Source organism: Polyodon spathula, chromosome 14 (genome assembly GCF_017654505.1).
Source record: "Polyodon spathula isolate WHYD16114869_AA chromosome 14, ASM1765450v1, whole genome shotgun sequence".
Taxonomy (NCBI): domain Eukaryota; kingdom Metazoa; phylum Chordata; class Actinopteri; order Acipenseriformes; family Polyodontidae; genus Polyodon; species Polyodon spathula.
In genome coordinates, this window is record NC_054547.1 from 33845963 (window position 1) to 33862117 (window position 16155).

General features: G+C 36.6%; 1 protein-coding gene across 2 annotated transcripts; it reads left to right on the plus strand.

Moving 5' to 3' along the window:
- Window positions 1–11538: 11538 nt before the first annotated feature.
- Window positions 11539–13454, plus strand: LOC121326427 (P2Y purinoceptor 1-like). Of its 2 annotated transcripts, none has more exons than XM_041269688.1 (2): window positions 11539–11646; window positions 12164–13454. In XM_041269688.1, the coding sequence occupies exon 2, from the start codon at window positions 12234–12236 to the stop codon at window positions 13305–13307; it is 1074 nt and encodes a 357-aa protein (XP_041125622.1). In that variant the 5' UTR covers window positions 11539–11646; window positions 12164–12233; the 3' UTR covers window positions 13308–13454. The 2 variants fall into 2 exon arrangements, with proteins under 2 accessions (XP_041125622.1, XP_041125621.1); XM_041269687.1 differs by having other exon boundaries at window positions 11544–11735.
- The last annotated feature ends 2701 nt before the right edge of the window (window positions 13455–16155 follow it).

A 16155-nucleotide genomic window follows, 5' to 3' on the forward strand; every position in this document is an offset into this window, starting at 1 on the left:
TACGCAACACATCCAGTGTTTCATTTGTATATGTCTCTAACACACAATCAGTCAGATGGAGCTTAACCTCAGGAAACTTTTGTTTGTACACTTTTTCCAAAATCAGCGTTACTCCAGCTCCTATTTCCATTCTCACGACTACATCATTAACATTTACATTTACATAGTACGGTTTTTCAAAAACAGTGATAGAATTTACAGTGTGCAATTCAACATCGCAGTCAGATTCACGGTTACTGTTCTTGGAATCCATGTATAATGCTGAGGACTCTGGGGTGTTCACTGGCTGATTTGTGAAGTAGCGAGCCCTGCCAGTAGCCCGTGTCTTGTGATGTTCTCCAGCAATCTCTGCTTTCTTCTTCAGTGCAGTCGAACCGCAAGCCCGCTGTTCATGTCCCCTTTTTCCGCAACACCGACACTGTAAATTCTTGAACTAGCAGGAATCTGGAGCATGGCTTGTTCCTGAACAATGAAAACAAGGGCTCCTCTGCAGTCTTTCCCTTGATAGCATTGGTAGACAAACTTGGCCTTTGAGAAAATTGCTTTGCACTTTTCTTCGTGCTTTCGTACACCGAGGCTATCTCCGCAGCAGCAGCCAGCGTTAGGTCCCTCGTAGAAATAGTAATCAGCAACCTCTCTTAGTTCAACACTTTGGAGTCCACAAACCAGCCGGTCCGTAGAGCTTCCTCCAGAAAGGTCCCATAATGGCAATTTACCGATAGTTTCTTTAACTGCGCCAGAAACTCAGTTACAGTTTCTCCTTCCATATGGTTCTGTGTATGAAAACGGTATCGCTCGGTGATAAAGTTCTTCTTTGCATATAAAACCGCATCAGTACAGTCTTTAGCGCATCAAACCCCTTTTCGCTAGGTTTGTCTGGAAAGAGAAGGTTGGTGAGCATGTCATGTGTCTTTGGGCCCACCACTGTTAGAAAAACTGCCTTCTTTTTACCTTCATCTGCGATTTCATTAGCACGGAAGTACTGCTCAAGCTTATCTAGGTACACATCGAAACTTTCTTCATTTTCGTCGAACTGGAAATCCTCGGCTCTTCCAACAGCAGACATCCTTCTGCTCTTTTCTTATTTTTTTTTAACCGTGCTGAATCCTTTTTAGCAACATCCCATCCTCGTCGACAATTTGTTAAGTTTTGTTGGTCCGGGAATAAGAGAGCCCAGACAAAGAGAACCGTACAAAATCAAAGTCGGTTATTAAGGCAGATATACACAGAACCCCAAGAACCCTGAAGAGCACGTGTGCCTTCCCTCTTATATTCTATAACATTCGGCCTTACAATTGTTAGCTAACACTGTAACAATTTGGGTGTGTGTTGTGCACGTGAACACCTGCAGAGTAAGATATAACACAGGGGAAGACAGATCATTGGACACATAAGAAGTCCACATTACACGGTAACCTTGGCCTCTCCTTATACAATTAACGTGTAGTATGGCAGTGCAAATGAAGTACTGATGCCGCAAACTAAACAGGTGGCCTGTGTCTGTGCTCTTATGATACATGTATCAACATTATATTCCAAAAACACTGCCCTGCTGTACAGGATCATCCCCACCCCTTCCTCTCCCTCAATACCCAGTATTACCAGCTGTAAAGATTCCTTGTTTTACCACAGAAGTGAATCTGACATTAAGATCCCAGGCTTAAAGTCTACTCTGCATTCCCTGTGTTGTTAAACATGCATCTGTCATTCTAGAATATGCAGATTGCATTGCCTCTGTCCCATCATTCACTCTTTTAAGCTGGAACACAAAAGAGTCCTTCATAACAAAACAAAAAAAGAAAAAACATAGAGTTAATAACATGCTTTCATGCATCATGTACTTTTATTCAGCTGTCTGTGTTTTATTCACAGTCTCCTCTCTTTCCTCAAATGGGTGACTGCAAATAGTTTCACAGGAAGCATGATTTATGAAACACAATCAACATAATAGTGTGACTAATCTGTGACAATGAACTAGAAACATAAAGCAGAGTCTTGCAACAATAAATGAGATAATGCAACTCTTTAAACAGAACTTCTCTTCACATCTGTGAGACTGTACAACTCCCAGGATGTGGTGGCTTACAATAGTTTAGACTGACTGAGCCAATGCTCAGTAAAGTTACTGGATTAGATCATTCTGTGAAAACTTGGGAGCGTTCTTGCCCTTCAACCTAAATTAGTGCTGGTGTTGGTAACCTAATCTTAATTTGAACCTCTTATGGGTTGGTTGACCCCATTACAATGAGTTGAATTTGCTTTTGCTACAACCAAGTGAAGGGCTGTAAATGTGTTCAAAGTTATTGGATGATGTGTTGACTCAAGGTGTAGGCTCTGGAGGACTGCAATAAAATATGCATCGGATTGAGGATATTATTAAAAATTAATCATTTAACAGATGGTTTTATCTAAGACGATAGGGCGGCAACTATGCATCAACAACTGCTACTGCAGAGTCATTTACAATAGGACCTCGGTTTTATGTCTCATCTGAAGAATGGAGTACAAAGAGGTTAAGTGACTTGCTCAGGGTCACACACACAGTGAGTCAATGGCTGAGCTAGGATATGAACTGAAAACCTCCTGGTATCAAACCCTTTTCTTTAACCACTGGACCACCACTGGACATGTTCAAACAATTGAATAAACATTAATAAAAGATCTATTGTACATGAAAAACTAGCTATATAAAACAGTGCTCCTAAATACCAAAATGATCTTGGCGAAAGCTGAGTCCAATAGTAGCATAAAGTAAATAACAACTAATCTAATGTACCGGTAATAAAAATCAGAAACGAGGAGTCTTGGAGACAGTAGTCAGATTGACCGTTGATAGGCCAGAAAATAAGGTGATAAGATCACTAAGTTATAGTCCGGGCAGAGCTATGTTTACGAAGTGGAAATTTATGTTGTCAACAGTCTTCCATCACTATGCTCAAAAGTATACAAACAGAGAATGGTAGATGCTACTTAGTGGATGGTTCAATATCTGTAGTACACAGATCATCAATATATAAAAACACCAAAGAACACTAAGCAAAGATCTTTTTCATGTGCACAGGAACCTAAACATCCTATTTGAATTTGACATTGCCTTTAAGTGCCACTTGTTGTGTAAAGAAACAAATGGAGTGAATGACAGACAGTTTTTATCTTTAAAACAGCTTTGCAGTAGAGCAGTAGAAAACAAGTCAATTCCAAATTCTATCTAATTTAATCATCCTCTGGAGAGAGAATTACCGGCTTGAACTTCAAGTAAAACAATTCACAAATGTTGAGAGGCTTTTTCCCTTTCAGAATGTTATACATTTCACATAACTGAAGAAAGAATTGAATTGACAATATTTCGAATCAGGGGTAAACAGTGTAATGGATCCTCTTGGGCTGTCAAGAGGTTATAAAATATGATGAATGTAGCCAGCATTTACAAGGTAAGAAGATGTCAACCCCTTGCTTTGGTCCTTGCTGAAACCTTTTAAACAGGTTACAGTAAATGCCAACACCAAAGACCAACATTTCATTATTTCTTTCATATTACACTTCAGGGGGAGCCAGCCAGTTTGACACAGACACAAGCAAAGAACATTGACACTCTGATTGAGTACTGGAGAATTTTGTATAAGTAAACTAGCAGAAAACAAACTTGTACCTTCCTTAGGTGCTGTCGTTTACAATGTTTACTAGCCAAGTAAACGAAAGATACTCGGATACATTGTGAAATCCTAATTATTAAGAAAAAAGTAGTCTACTGACGTTTCCTGGCTATAGATGCATGTTTAGTTTATGTTTTGAACAGTAACACATACAGTTGAAACCAGTTTCTCTTACCTCAAAAGCCTCTTTTGCATTAACATTAAGCTTTTAAAAAGGAAACAGGACTTCCCCTGGGGTAGCCTTAATGTTTTCATTGAAATCTGATGGTTTTATCCTTCAGAACTACTTTTAATGCTTCTACTACATCAACTGTACTCTTTGTACAACAGCAGCAGGACATCCACATTTAGTTATATGAAGATTAAATACTGTAGACAGAATGCAGTGTGCTTGGGCTGATCACCAGAGATGTCCTTCCAACAAAGTGTTTTACCTGCTCTCCATCATCTGGTCAATGCAATCTACTGCACAATGGGGTTTGGATTTCCAAGCACCTTAGTCCACTGCAGCTTTATTTCCACAAACTATTTTATATTTAACACATTTTCCATTGCATGTCTCCAGCACATCTCTGTGATTTCTAAGCCATTTATGTACCCTGATGTCTTCTGAAGCTGATCTCAAGCTAGAAGCTTTTAGCCAATATGCAACATGACTGCAATTCTTTGCCATGCTACAGTAAACCTGGCATAAAACTCAGACTCAGATTTTGGATTTATATTTAAAGACAATTTTTACACTAAAAATAACAATTGATGGGTTGATGGTGCAATCAAAATGTTTACTCTATGTATTATATGGGGGAGGATATCTGTTGCTACTAAACATTCGCTATAGCTAATGAAGCAGACAGTGCAGTAAACTGTCCATCAGATACAGCACAACTAAGTTAGAGATGCAGAACTTCTATAAAACAGCACCGATTGTCCTACAAAGTGGTGTTACTTTTGTTACATATGGTAAATCTATTCTCTGTCACCACCAGTCCTCATCAGCTGAAAAAAATTAAAGACAGCATTCCATCATCAGCCTCTGCTTGTTTCAGTGTGACAGGAGGCAGACACTTACAAGGAAAGTCCTGTTCAAAACACACCAATAGATTGTGGCAATGCAAAATCTAAAACTACAATGGTCCTGGGACATTTTATATCGAGCATCATTATCTTGCAGCTACGTTGAGGGTAACCAGCCAGGTCTAATGCTTCTCTTTTAATAACAGAAAAAAGAAGTTAACTTTAATGTTCAATTTGCATTCAAATCCCAGTGAAACAATGGAACTCTTATAGATTAAAAACAAACAGAAATTGAGTAATACTGTGTTAAACTACCACGCTGAATCCATGCTGTAGCCAGTGCAACAAAAAACACATGCTTTACAATTTCCATCTACATACAATTAAATTGCACTTGTTTTGTCAGCTCTGTGTGCACTGAAATAACAATGTCATTAAAAATGCATAGCCAGCGTAGAGATCTAATGACCTGCTGACTGCTAGAAACAGCTACGGCCAAAGGTTTTGCATCACCCTATACAATTAACTAATTTTGTTTCAAGTTGAATGAAACCTGCTGAATTGTTACGTTAACATATTGAATTACATGCAGCCTATATCGTTAACAAAAACTGACAATAATTGAAAAGTGTGACACCTGACATGAAATACTGTACTACTATTATAGCTTCCAGTAGACTTTTGCGAGTTTCTTTGATTATATGAAGTTAAATAAAAGATCTAAATTATGTTCATATTTAATTAATTATGTCTCAATCCTAAAAAACTAAATAATGTAAAAAAAACTTTTGACCGTAGCTGTTCTGTAGGCAGAATTATGGCCAACTCATTGAGATTGAGATCTGGAGATTGTGCTGGTCTGTGAAGCCAGAAAGAGAGCAAGAGCCATAGCTCTTATTCGGTACACAAGTACAATGTACAAACTTGCTTTGCTTTTTTTTTTTTTTTTTTTTTTTTTTTAATTGCTCTTCCTGGTAGCTTATTGTTTTATGGGGAATGCAATCATATAATTTGAAAATTCAATAGACCATTTGATTTTTATATTCCCTTTTCCTGAATGCAAATGTGTACAATAGACATTTAAAATCAGAATTGTATGAATTGTATAATAATGGGTTAATAGTTTAATTAAATAATATTTCTGCATGAAATGTCACCTTGTCTGTTTATGAATGGCAAAAGGATTTAAATCTTTTTTAGGGGAATCAGATTCTTATATATTATGACAAGGTTGAGCGTAATTATTATTATTTTTTACAATTTCTTTAATACATACACCCCCCCCTCCCCCCCATTTTTTGTACACAATTTAAAACGCTTAAGTGACACTTATCTGAGGACTGAAGGTCAACAGGCAACCTCCATTAATTTTGACAAGTCAATGGCATCTTTTACATACCAAACCTAAGCAGTGGATGTTACAAAGCTATTTAGCCCTGAAGGTAAGGTCCCAGCCTAGAAACTCCACACTTGTACTCATGGGGCATCTGACCTAGTCCTAATCAATTTACCTCCCTAAACTCATGTGATGGAGGAGACCAACACAGCATTCTCTGCAGATCCACAGCAATGTGGAAACTCTCCGTGAATGTGTTTCTCTCTGCCACCACTGCAATGGTGTTCTCTTTCTATGGGGCCACGGACTGAGGGCAGCTAAGAGGGGGAAACACAGGTCATTATCAAAAATGTATCTGCAGACCTAAATACAGGCATTGCTCCTGCCTCGAGAATGGAGATTAGTCAACAGAAAGTCAGAAATCAAGCAGCCATTCTATTGTGCTCAAGGGAAATGCAGCTGCATTGTTAAAAAGCAAAGCAAGAGTCATGTTACATTACTAGGTGTTGAGAGAGTTTTAATGCAAATAAGCTATCTGACAAGCTTTACAGCAGACTGACTTCAATGGACAGTTGAGTAAAGTTTAATTTGCAATAAAGAGATTGAATGTCTTTGCTTCAGGCACAGTTCTGGCAAATGAATAATTGCAAGACTAAATGGTAGAATGCAAAAAAAACAAATGTATCACTACCAAGTCTTAATTACCACAATAAAACTAATAAAATCACTATAATCCTATGTGAATTAAGCTTGTCAGGTGTTTACAGTCTGAGTATGCACAGGGCATATATTATGTGCTGCAATAAGCCTTTGAATGTAATGGAGTTTAAAAGACAAAAACCTGGACATTTGAGCTATCAACATGATCTCAGGTGAGCATTGTATTATCAAGATGGGACAGAATCTATACACAGGCGGCTTAATGGGCTCTAAATACTGTAATATGTGTGCTGTTACTTTAACAGTAATCTTACTGTAGATCAGACTGCAGAGCTAACAGCAAGACAAAGAAGGTGCCAAAATGGAATACATTCCAAAGTACAAACAAGAAATCAATAGGGAAAGGCTACTTAGATTTACATCAGATGCTCATCTTAAAAAACTTCAGTCTGTGTAATACAGGGAGGTTCAGACAGTATTACATTATTGACTCACAGTGCACAGATAGTGTTTATTGTATTATGAGCGCATAGTTCAATGTACAGACATTCTGCATAATTTAAACAGAGGCTTGGAGACAAAACACTTCAATTTTACCCTACCAGCCCTAGCATTGCAATATGAAGCAAATTTACTTTCTCTAAGATAAAAATGCAGTAGCCTCATCTGCTTGTGCAATAAAACATGCTGGTGTTATTGAAAGCCATGGCTGTACTGGAAGAAGCAATATTGATTTGCTGCACTTCTTCAACCTTATGAGAAAGCAAAAAGAAGTTCTTGTCACAAAAAAAAATCTGCGTTTGTATTGCAGTTAAAGATGCTGAAGAGGTCCATTTATATAAAGTGCTGTCACCATTTTTGACAGCATGTGCTCTAAAATGCCTGCTCTACATTTGAAAAGTTTATTATGAAAGAATTAGGTTTCTAATTCGCTTTGGAAATGTATCATAATTTAATATTCATTTCACTGCATTAGTGTTATTGACATGTACATATGAAGACTTTTATTTAAAATAAGGGTTAACCATTCCCGTTTGCTTGTAACACTGAAGTGGTGCATAATGAAATGAACTTTCAGGAAGATACTCTAAAGGGCAATCATTGATGATAACTGACTGTTCAGTAGCATTTCATCAGAGGAAGGTCATACACAATGTATAAGGGTTAAGTAGCTGCTTTGCAGTAAACAGTATTACTGGAAGATTGCAAAATGAATTGGATCGCATTCTTGAGCTACTCATATCGGCAGCCATTCTTGCTTCTGCATATTGCACTATAAATGGTTATATTTCTTAGATCAAGCCAACAAAATCATTATTGCGCTGTATCAGAATGCTACAAACACCAGATTACATCAGTGTTTAAACTGGAGTTCCAAAGACTGGAATACAATTCATAGGGGCTATCACCCAGCAGCCCTTGCAAGAAACAGATTGAATGCGTTTTGCCCTACGTTAGTTCATTCTGTTTTTGATTTTCATTCATCCATCTTTGATGTTGTTGCATGCCTGTAAAAGGATTGTGACTCAACTCCTGACCAACCGCCCAACTTTTTGTATCCTCTATTCAATTCCTCCTGGAAACACACAATGGTTCCTGTACTTGTAATTCCCTTTTAATAATGGACTGTCAATGATAGTTGATTGGTGCAAATGGAAAACACCTGGACGCATTACAAATAATAACGCACACTTAACAATAAACTACTGAAACACAGCAATACAAAATAAGCAACAATGTGCCTCCCTTTGGGTAATAAACAAAATAAAATGTGAAACATGACAAGTTTAAAAAAAAAAATACTAATATAATAAATACAAAAGCAAAACAAAACATAATGTGCACAACCTCAACTAAGTATACTTACTTGTGACATATAAATCAGAAATACATTGCAATTAAACCACTGGGAGGTTGCTGTTGGCACATTGCCTGAAGCAAAGAGAAACCATCAAACTCCCAGATGTGACGCATGATTATTTTGTTATTTGCTTGTGGTGTATTTCTACCCTTGAATTAGGTTTTTATCTTCCCCTGCCAACAGATGACGGAAGATGGGAACAACTGCAGTGACTTAAAAAACACTTTCGAATGGTAGGCTTTCTATCTCTGTCTGAAAATGTGAGGTTGTGCTTGAAATTGAGATTTTAATTGCAGTCTCTCAACATGGTGTTGGGTTGCTAGAAAACAACACTGCTCTGATCATATGTGTACTCAAGGAAAGGGAGTTTAATTGGTACCATGAATTGAACTTGGATGATTTATGACGTCTTGCTTTTTCCTTTCATTTCAGTTAGGAGCCATCTTTCCACTCAGCCACTTCTCGTATCTGACAGGCTAGGGAAATAGGAGTGATGACCTCTCACACTGTTGGTATTTTTTCATTTCCAATGCACTGGTTGCATAGAAAAAACAACAGGGAACCAACAAAGTTTTCAAAACCTGTTGTATTAAATGAACTGTTCTGTGAAAAACAACAAGCTTTATTCAAGTTGTTGTGATCATACTTTTGAATTAGACAAAGTGAATGCATGTGTATGACCTTTCCTCAAAGGTCAATGCTATTCAAACATTTCAAAGGTCAACAACAATTATAACACAAAAGACTTCCAGATTAAGCAGGTAATTGAAGCTATCAGTGCAATTACATGATAAATCCTTCTTTTTTATTTTTAAACTAAAGACATTTTTGACGGTCTGAATATTGATGTAACCGCTGCATGATAGTGTCTCACACTTTGCTTAAAAGGAAATGTTTGTAGTAACTTATTTTAATGCAACTGTTTCTACATTATATCTTGTAAAATCAGAACATTCTATGAATAGGATTTTTAATTTACAATCTGCTGTTGTCTCTCACTGAGAACCAATACAACAATTTTAAAGTACTCATTGGATTTATAATTTAGAAAAGGGAACATTTACAAAAAATATTTTCTTGCGTATGACAACTCAAAATGTTACAGCAGGTCTACATCACTATACTCCGAGGTGTCATTTACATCAAATTCAGTAAGATAAAAAAAAAAAAAAACAGAAAAACATTGTATTTCAGAAAGGAGACATCCACAAAAGATTTAAAATGAACAATTCTATATTGCATTTAACAAAGGACCATGCCCATAATGAAAATCCATATAATTTGGCCCATGGTCTTGTCCACTGGAACTCGACAGCCACCCCTGTACTATGATTTAATGTATATTGACTAATGATAACTAATGCCAGCAGGCAGGACAAGAGGCACTCTGGGCCACCTTCCCCCTGGACAAGGTGAAGTGGAGACAGGGGAGGAGGAGGACCAAACAAAGACACGACAAGGAGGCGTAGGCGATAAGGCTATTGAAAGGAATAGTTTGATTATGAACGTGATTAGCGGGTGGATTCTCTTTTCAGAAACACAACATATTTTCCAAGAATAATGTTTACCTACAGGGCATTAAAAAAATATATATTATACCAACAGATAAAGTGATAGCCAATAATCATAATAGCAAAAGGCGCTCATAATTTGAAGATGAGTCAGAAACATGCTAGTCTTAAACATACAGGAGAGGAGCTGTCATAACAACTGCAGAACACTGCCAACCCAAGTGATGAACCTAAGTATTCCATTGTAAAAACTCACATAGCCTGTATCTGTATCTCTGACATGTCAATGTACTGCAGTAGACAGTGTATTGTAATCTGTAATTTTGTAATTAGTCAATCTAGTCACTGCAGAATAAATACATATTAAAATAAAGCGTTTTCAAGTATTTTAAGAGTAGATTCTGTCAAATAATGAGAAAAAAATTCTAACTTACTATTTTTTTTTTTCTGCACTACATGTGTGCAAACCACTTAACAGGAGAGCATTGGGATATTGCAATATGGGCTAGCATTGTGGACATCCAGGATGGCATTGCAAAATAAAAACAGTAAAAAGAAAGTTATTCCACCCTTAATAAATCCAGATATGTCAATAGTTTTTTTTTTTTTTTTTTTTTTTTTAAAGAGAAACAAAAGAGTTCCATTAGAAGAGAAACATGTTTAACTATAAGGGTGAGATATAACGAGGTGACATGCATGGCCTCATTCCTTTAACATTCTCTGAGAAAAATTGGTCGATGTGATGCAACCATTGAAGTCATCAGTGCCACTTGTTTCTCCCAGGCTGGTGTATAATAGTTAAACATATTCTTGATGTTACTCTGTATTACACATAGAATTGTAGCTATCTGCCTACAAGCAATTTCTGCCACTTGCAGGACTTTAATTTACTCAAGGTGACATGTATTTCACACTAATGGCTTTAATTGCTAACAACAACAACAACAACAACAATAATAAATAAATAAATAAATAAATAAATAAATAAAGTCGTAAGCATAGGTTATAGGCTAAATCTTCAACTTCTATTACAGCTCAGTTAGCAAAAAATAGCATTTAAAAGGATCACTTTTTTTTTTTTTTATTAGAGCCCACCTGTACTGATAGCACTTTACAGTTAATAACAGCTATATTGAAAATTGTTCTTTAAATAGAAAAATAAACTATAATCAGTAACTAAAAAATGCATGTTTTGCAGAATACGTGAATTAAAACCTGTTATTTGCCTTTTTTTTTTTTTTAATTCACCATTCTCTGACTCGCCATACAACATATTACGTAATAAAACACACACTTTCAAAATCCTGGATTGCAGCCAAATATCAAATTACAGATGAGGCGTGTTATGTGCTTTGATAAAATACTGTAGCATGTACATTCTTGTACTGTTGTTGCTTTACCAGCTAGACAATCTCCCATTCCAGTTGGAAGTTGGTTCTTTCGAATGGCTGGCGTTAAAGCCACGCCTGTTGCGCAAGTGACGCTGCTGCTGACAGAAGCAGGCTGCTCGTTGCGACTCTTACCACTTTCAAGAGCTTGGTGCAGTTGACTTAGCCTCTCACAAGGCATAGCATGAGAGCTCCAAAGATCGGACTTTGGAAGGAAGAACATGTAAGAAAATGAGACGCTTCATATATTTGTTTTTTTTTTTCACATTTTTTTAACAGTTCAGAACGAATGCTCAAAGCTTATAAACTATGGTACGGTATGAAACTTTTGGATCACTCTTGCAAAACTAATTAATGCGGGTCTTTAGTAAATTCATGCAGGTTGTGTTTGTGTAATAAAACTTAACGATCTTTTTTTTTTTTTTAATTAAAGGGGCATTGACATAAGTAGTCTGCTTGTTCTGATAAGTTACAATGGGCATTATGGAAATACTGCAAAAACAAATTGGTACGCAAACGTATTTTAACTACAGTGCCAGTACAGACAGGTACAGTGGGCTAACCATACTCGTGCAGGCATTTTAGTTTAGTTAAAATCAAGCTAAATTGTAGCCTATACCTGTTGGAAATACATTGTATGTGCTTGTGCGCGCGCCCGCCCGCGCGTGTATGGGTATGCGTGTGAGTGTTCGTGGAATATTTACTACACCTTATCTAACTTACCTTTATTAATATTTCAGATGGGGGAGTTTCCAGGAACGCGGTTATAAAGTTTAACAGTTCAAATTGAAGGGGTGCTTTAATGAAAATATGACAACTCAATTGAATTATACAGTTTTGAATACCACTGCTACTGTCCCGGGAGTTGATAATTCCACTATAGGATGTTCATTAACGAAGACGGGCTTCCAGTTTTATTACCTGCCAACGGTGTACATTTTAGTCTTCATCACTGGATTCATAGGGAACAGCGTGGCCATATGGATGTTTGTCTTTCACATGAAACCGTGGAGCAGCATCTCCGTGTACATGTTCAACCTGGCGTTAGCTGATTTCTTCTACGTGCTCTCTCTTCCCGTCTTGATATTTTACTATTTCAACAAAACTGACTGGGTGTTCGGAGAGGTGATGTGCAAGCTTCAGAGGTTTCTTTTTCACGTTAATCTCTACGGGAGCATCCTGTTTCTCACTTGCATCAGCGTCCACAGATACACAGGGGTGGTGCATCCTTTAAAATCTTTGGGGAGGCTGAAGAAAAAGAACGCTGTTTACACCAGTGCACTTGTGTGGTTCATTGTAGTGGCTGGGATCTCGCCCATATTGTTCTTCTCCCGAACTGGCATCAAGAAAAATGGAATGATGACGTGCTATGACACCACGTCATCAGAATACTTGAGCAGCTACTTCATTTACAGCATGTGCACAACAGTGTTCGGGTTCTGCATTCCGTTTTTAATTATTCTAGGCTGTTATGGATTAATAGTAAAAGCTCTGATTTGCAACAATATGGACAACGCACCTCTCAGGAGAAAGTCTATTCACCTTGTAATTATTGTTTTAGCGGTTTTTGCTGTCTCCTATCTCCCTTTCCATGTGATGAAGAATTTAAACCTGAGAGCCAGGCTGTACTTCCAAAGCCCGGAGATGTGTTACTTTAACAATAAGGTTTATGCCACCTACCAAGTGACTAGGGGTCTTGCCAGCCTGAATAGCTGCGTGGATCCAATTTTATACTTTCTGGCCGGGGATACGTTTCGAAGAAGATTATCCAGAGTTACAAGGAAAGCCTCCAAAAGGAGTGACAATAACCTGCAGTCTAAGAGTGAAGAGACTGCCCTGCATGTGCTATCAGAATACACTGAAAATGGAGACACACGACTTTGAGTGCAATGTGTTTCAGTCAAAGATGTCATTTTTCTTGTTGTCAAAGATGTCAGACTTTTCATATAGGGTTGAGCAAACATAACATATGGTTAAACTACAGTGTTATAGTATGAGCTTTATTATTTAAAAAATCTGAATATAGTGCTTTTGTTAAGCATTTGCCAATACTTGTAAATTTGTTTACTCCCCACACTTGTTTCATTAGCTGTAGACCTGTTGTAGTTATATCCAGTACAGTGCAGGCTATGGGTATTGCAAGTGAACCATTGTGGGAATAGTGCAAATCATTAGGATTAAAAACTATGTGGTAATTGTAACTATTCCAATTAAATTACCTTGATTACAGAATATTAATGACTGCAAAGACAGAGAATGAACTGATGTCTCCATCTTTTGTATGTTTTCCAATTAATAAATCTCTGTTGGCTGATGTGACTAGGTATATGCTGTGAATGTTTAGTGAAAAGCACTGTACTGTTTGTGTTATTCCTTATTCTGCACCATATTTAATTTGCATTATACTAAAGTGGAACGCCATGGTATCTGTTTACTAAAGTCTTCCATAGTTAAACCTTCCATGCCACTTTCGACCCAAATGAGTTTTAGCTATTGGGACACAAGATTGCAATTCAAGTATTCTCTTGATGTCATATGCTGTTACTAGTGACACCTTCAAACTCTTTTACAACACAGGAACCAAAACAGAACTACATTTGACAGGAAACTACTATAGAGCTGATATTTTCCAATGGGCTTATAAATAAACTTCTTAAATATGTTGAAGCAAATAAAAAAAATAAAAAAAACCTGGATAAGACACTACACCTTTACTACAATACCAGTATGGTTAAAACATATTTTCCAATTTGCAGCACATATTAATATATCAATTAAAAGACACATGACTGCGGCATCCCAAGCAATGCATCTGTACTTGACATTATACAAACTGACATGCATTCTTGTGTGTGATCAGCCCTATGTGCAGTATGCTCGACAATATCTACATTTCATGATGTATATGATGAACAGTATATGATGTACAGTATATGAACAAACAGTATATGATGTTTTATGTAATACATAACTAATATCTCTTATGATTATATATATACCATGATATATTGTCATATATATATATACGTAATATGATATAGTTTTATAACTATATATATCTATATTTGATATTATATATCTATATAATATAATATTATATCTCATATAATATATATATATATATTAATATTACATTTTAAAAAGTTTATTATAAACAGTAATGTAATTGTTAAATTATTGCATGTAAACAATGTTAAGTCTATAGACAAGTTAACTAACTTTTAATATAAACTGATTTCACATTTCTATGATGTACTGTTTGCATGCAGTTTGTGTTGCACGGTAGTAAGACCAGTAACTCAATGTACTGAAGAAAATACAATGCAACTATAGCGGTATCTGACCTTGTACTTGATAAGCAAACACATGACACAATGAAGTTTTGAAATACTGTACTTTCTACTTTGTGGGATCTTGACAAACAATAGTCTAGTCCAGAACATAATAAACTTAATATAAAGTGAAACAATATGTTGGCTAAAGGAAAATTCCTGTTAATGTGTTAAACTGAGGCACATGTTTTACATCGTGAAAATCGATTGCCTGTACACAGTAATACTGCTGTTGCCTAACTGTATGTAAATTTGACAGTTTACAATGATCACAAACATTTAAAAAAAAAATAAATGAAGAGAAAGAGAAGAGTGTGGATTCACCCCAAAAACATTGTTTAAACAAAACTGGAAGTACAGACAGGACAACAAAACGCAATCATTTTGATGCGTCCTGATTTTTTTAAAATAAACAATAGACCTACAGTAAAAGAGGTGGATGGTACTGTTAATGCAGATATAGCGTAAGACAGCACAGACAGTGTTTTACATTATTGGGGGGGGGGGGCAGGGAATGCACTATATACTAACATATATGATTGACATAAAACCGTTTAGCAATTTAATTTACTGTAATCAATCAGACGTTCCCCCATCTTGCCTGTGTGATCTTGGAGCGCAAGTCTGAATACAGAAATAGCAGCGAAACATCGGGCATAAAAAAAAGCAGCGAATAAACATTACTGTGAATAGCCCTTAACACTGTTTAATTATTCTTACTGATTTTGTTAACAGTAAACGTTGCATTTCTGACCAATGAGCAGAAATACATTCCTAAAAAAATTTTTTGCCAGACTGGGTGCAGCGTTAGGAACAGGGAACAGTAGGCTTACCTAGTATTAGTTTGTAAACAAGTTTTGCATCTCTTCAAACAAATTAGTCATCAGCTTTTTGTTTCTTGGGAGTTTGCTGTAGATGTGCTTTGTGTGCTAAACAAATGACTACTTGATGCTGCTAGTGCTTCAGTGACTGGTGTTACTTTGTCCTTGGTTTGGCAAACTCCACAGGAAACCCAGGAGATATTTTTAGACACCCTTTGTAAATCGGAAAGGTTTTAAATGAGAGCGGAATTACTAATTGATTCAACTGAATGCATGTTTTCTTCTTATTCGTTAACAGCAAAAAAAAAAAACAGTAAACAGCAATACATAAATGCTCAAAATGAAAAAGTAAAAGTGTGAGATATTACAGTGCCACCCCTTTATAAAGCCATAGCTGGAAGCGGCTGTCCTATTTGTGTTCCGCCTTATAACGCATATAAAAGTGCTTCTGAAATGGCATTATGGGGCAGATGGGATCATGGGAGCTAGGAAAATATCTCTTCATAAGTGATTCTGGGGAATAAAGGGACACCTTAAAAAGGGGACCGCTACTTAATCTTCTAAGATGCTGTCTGCATT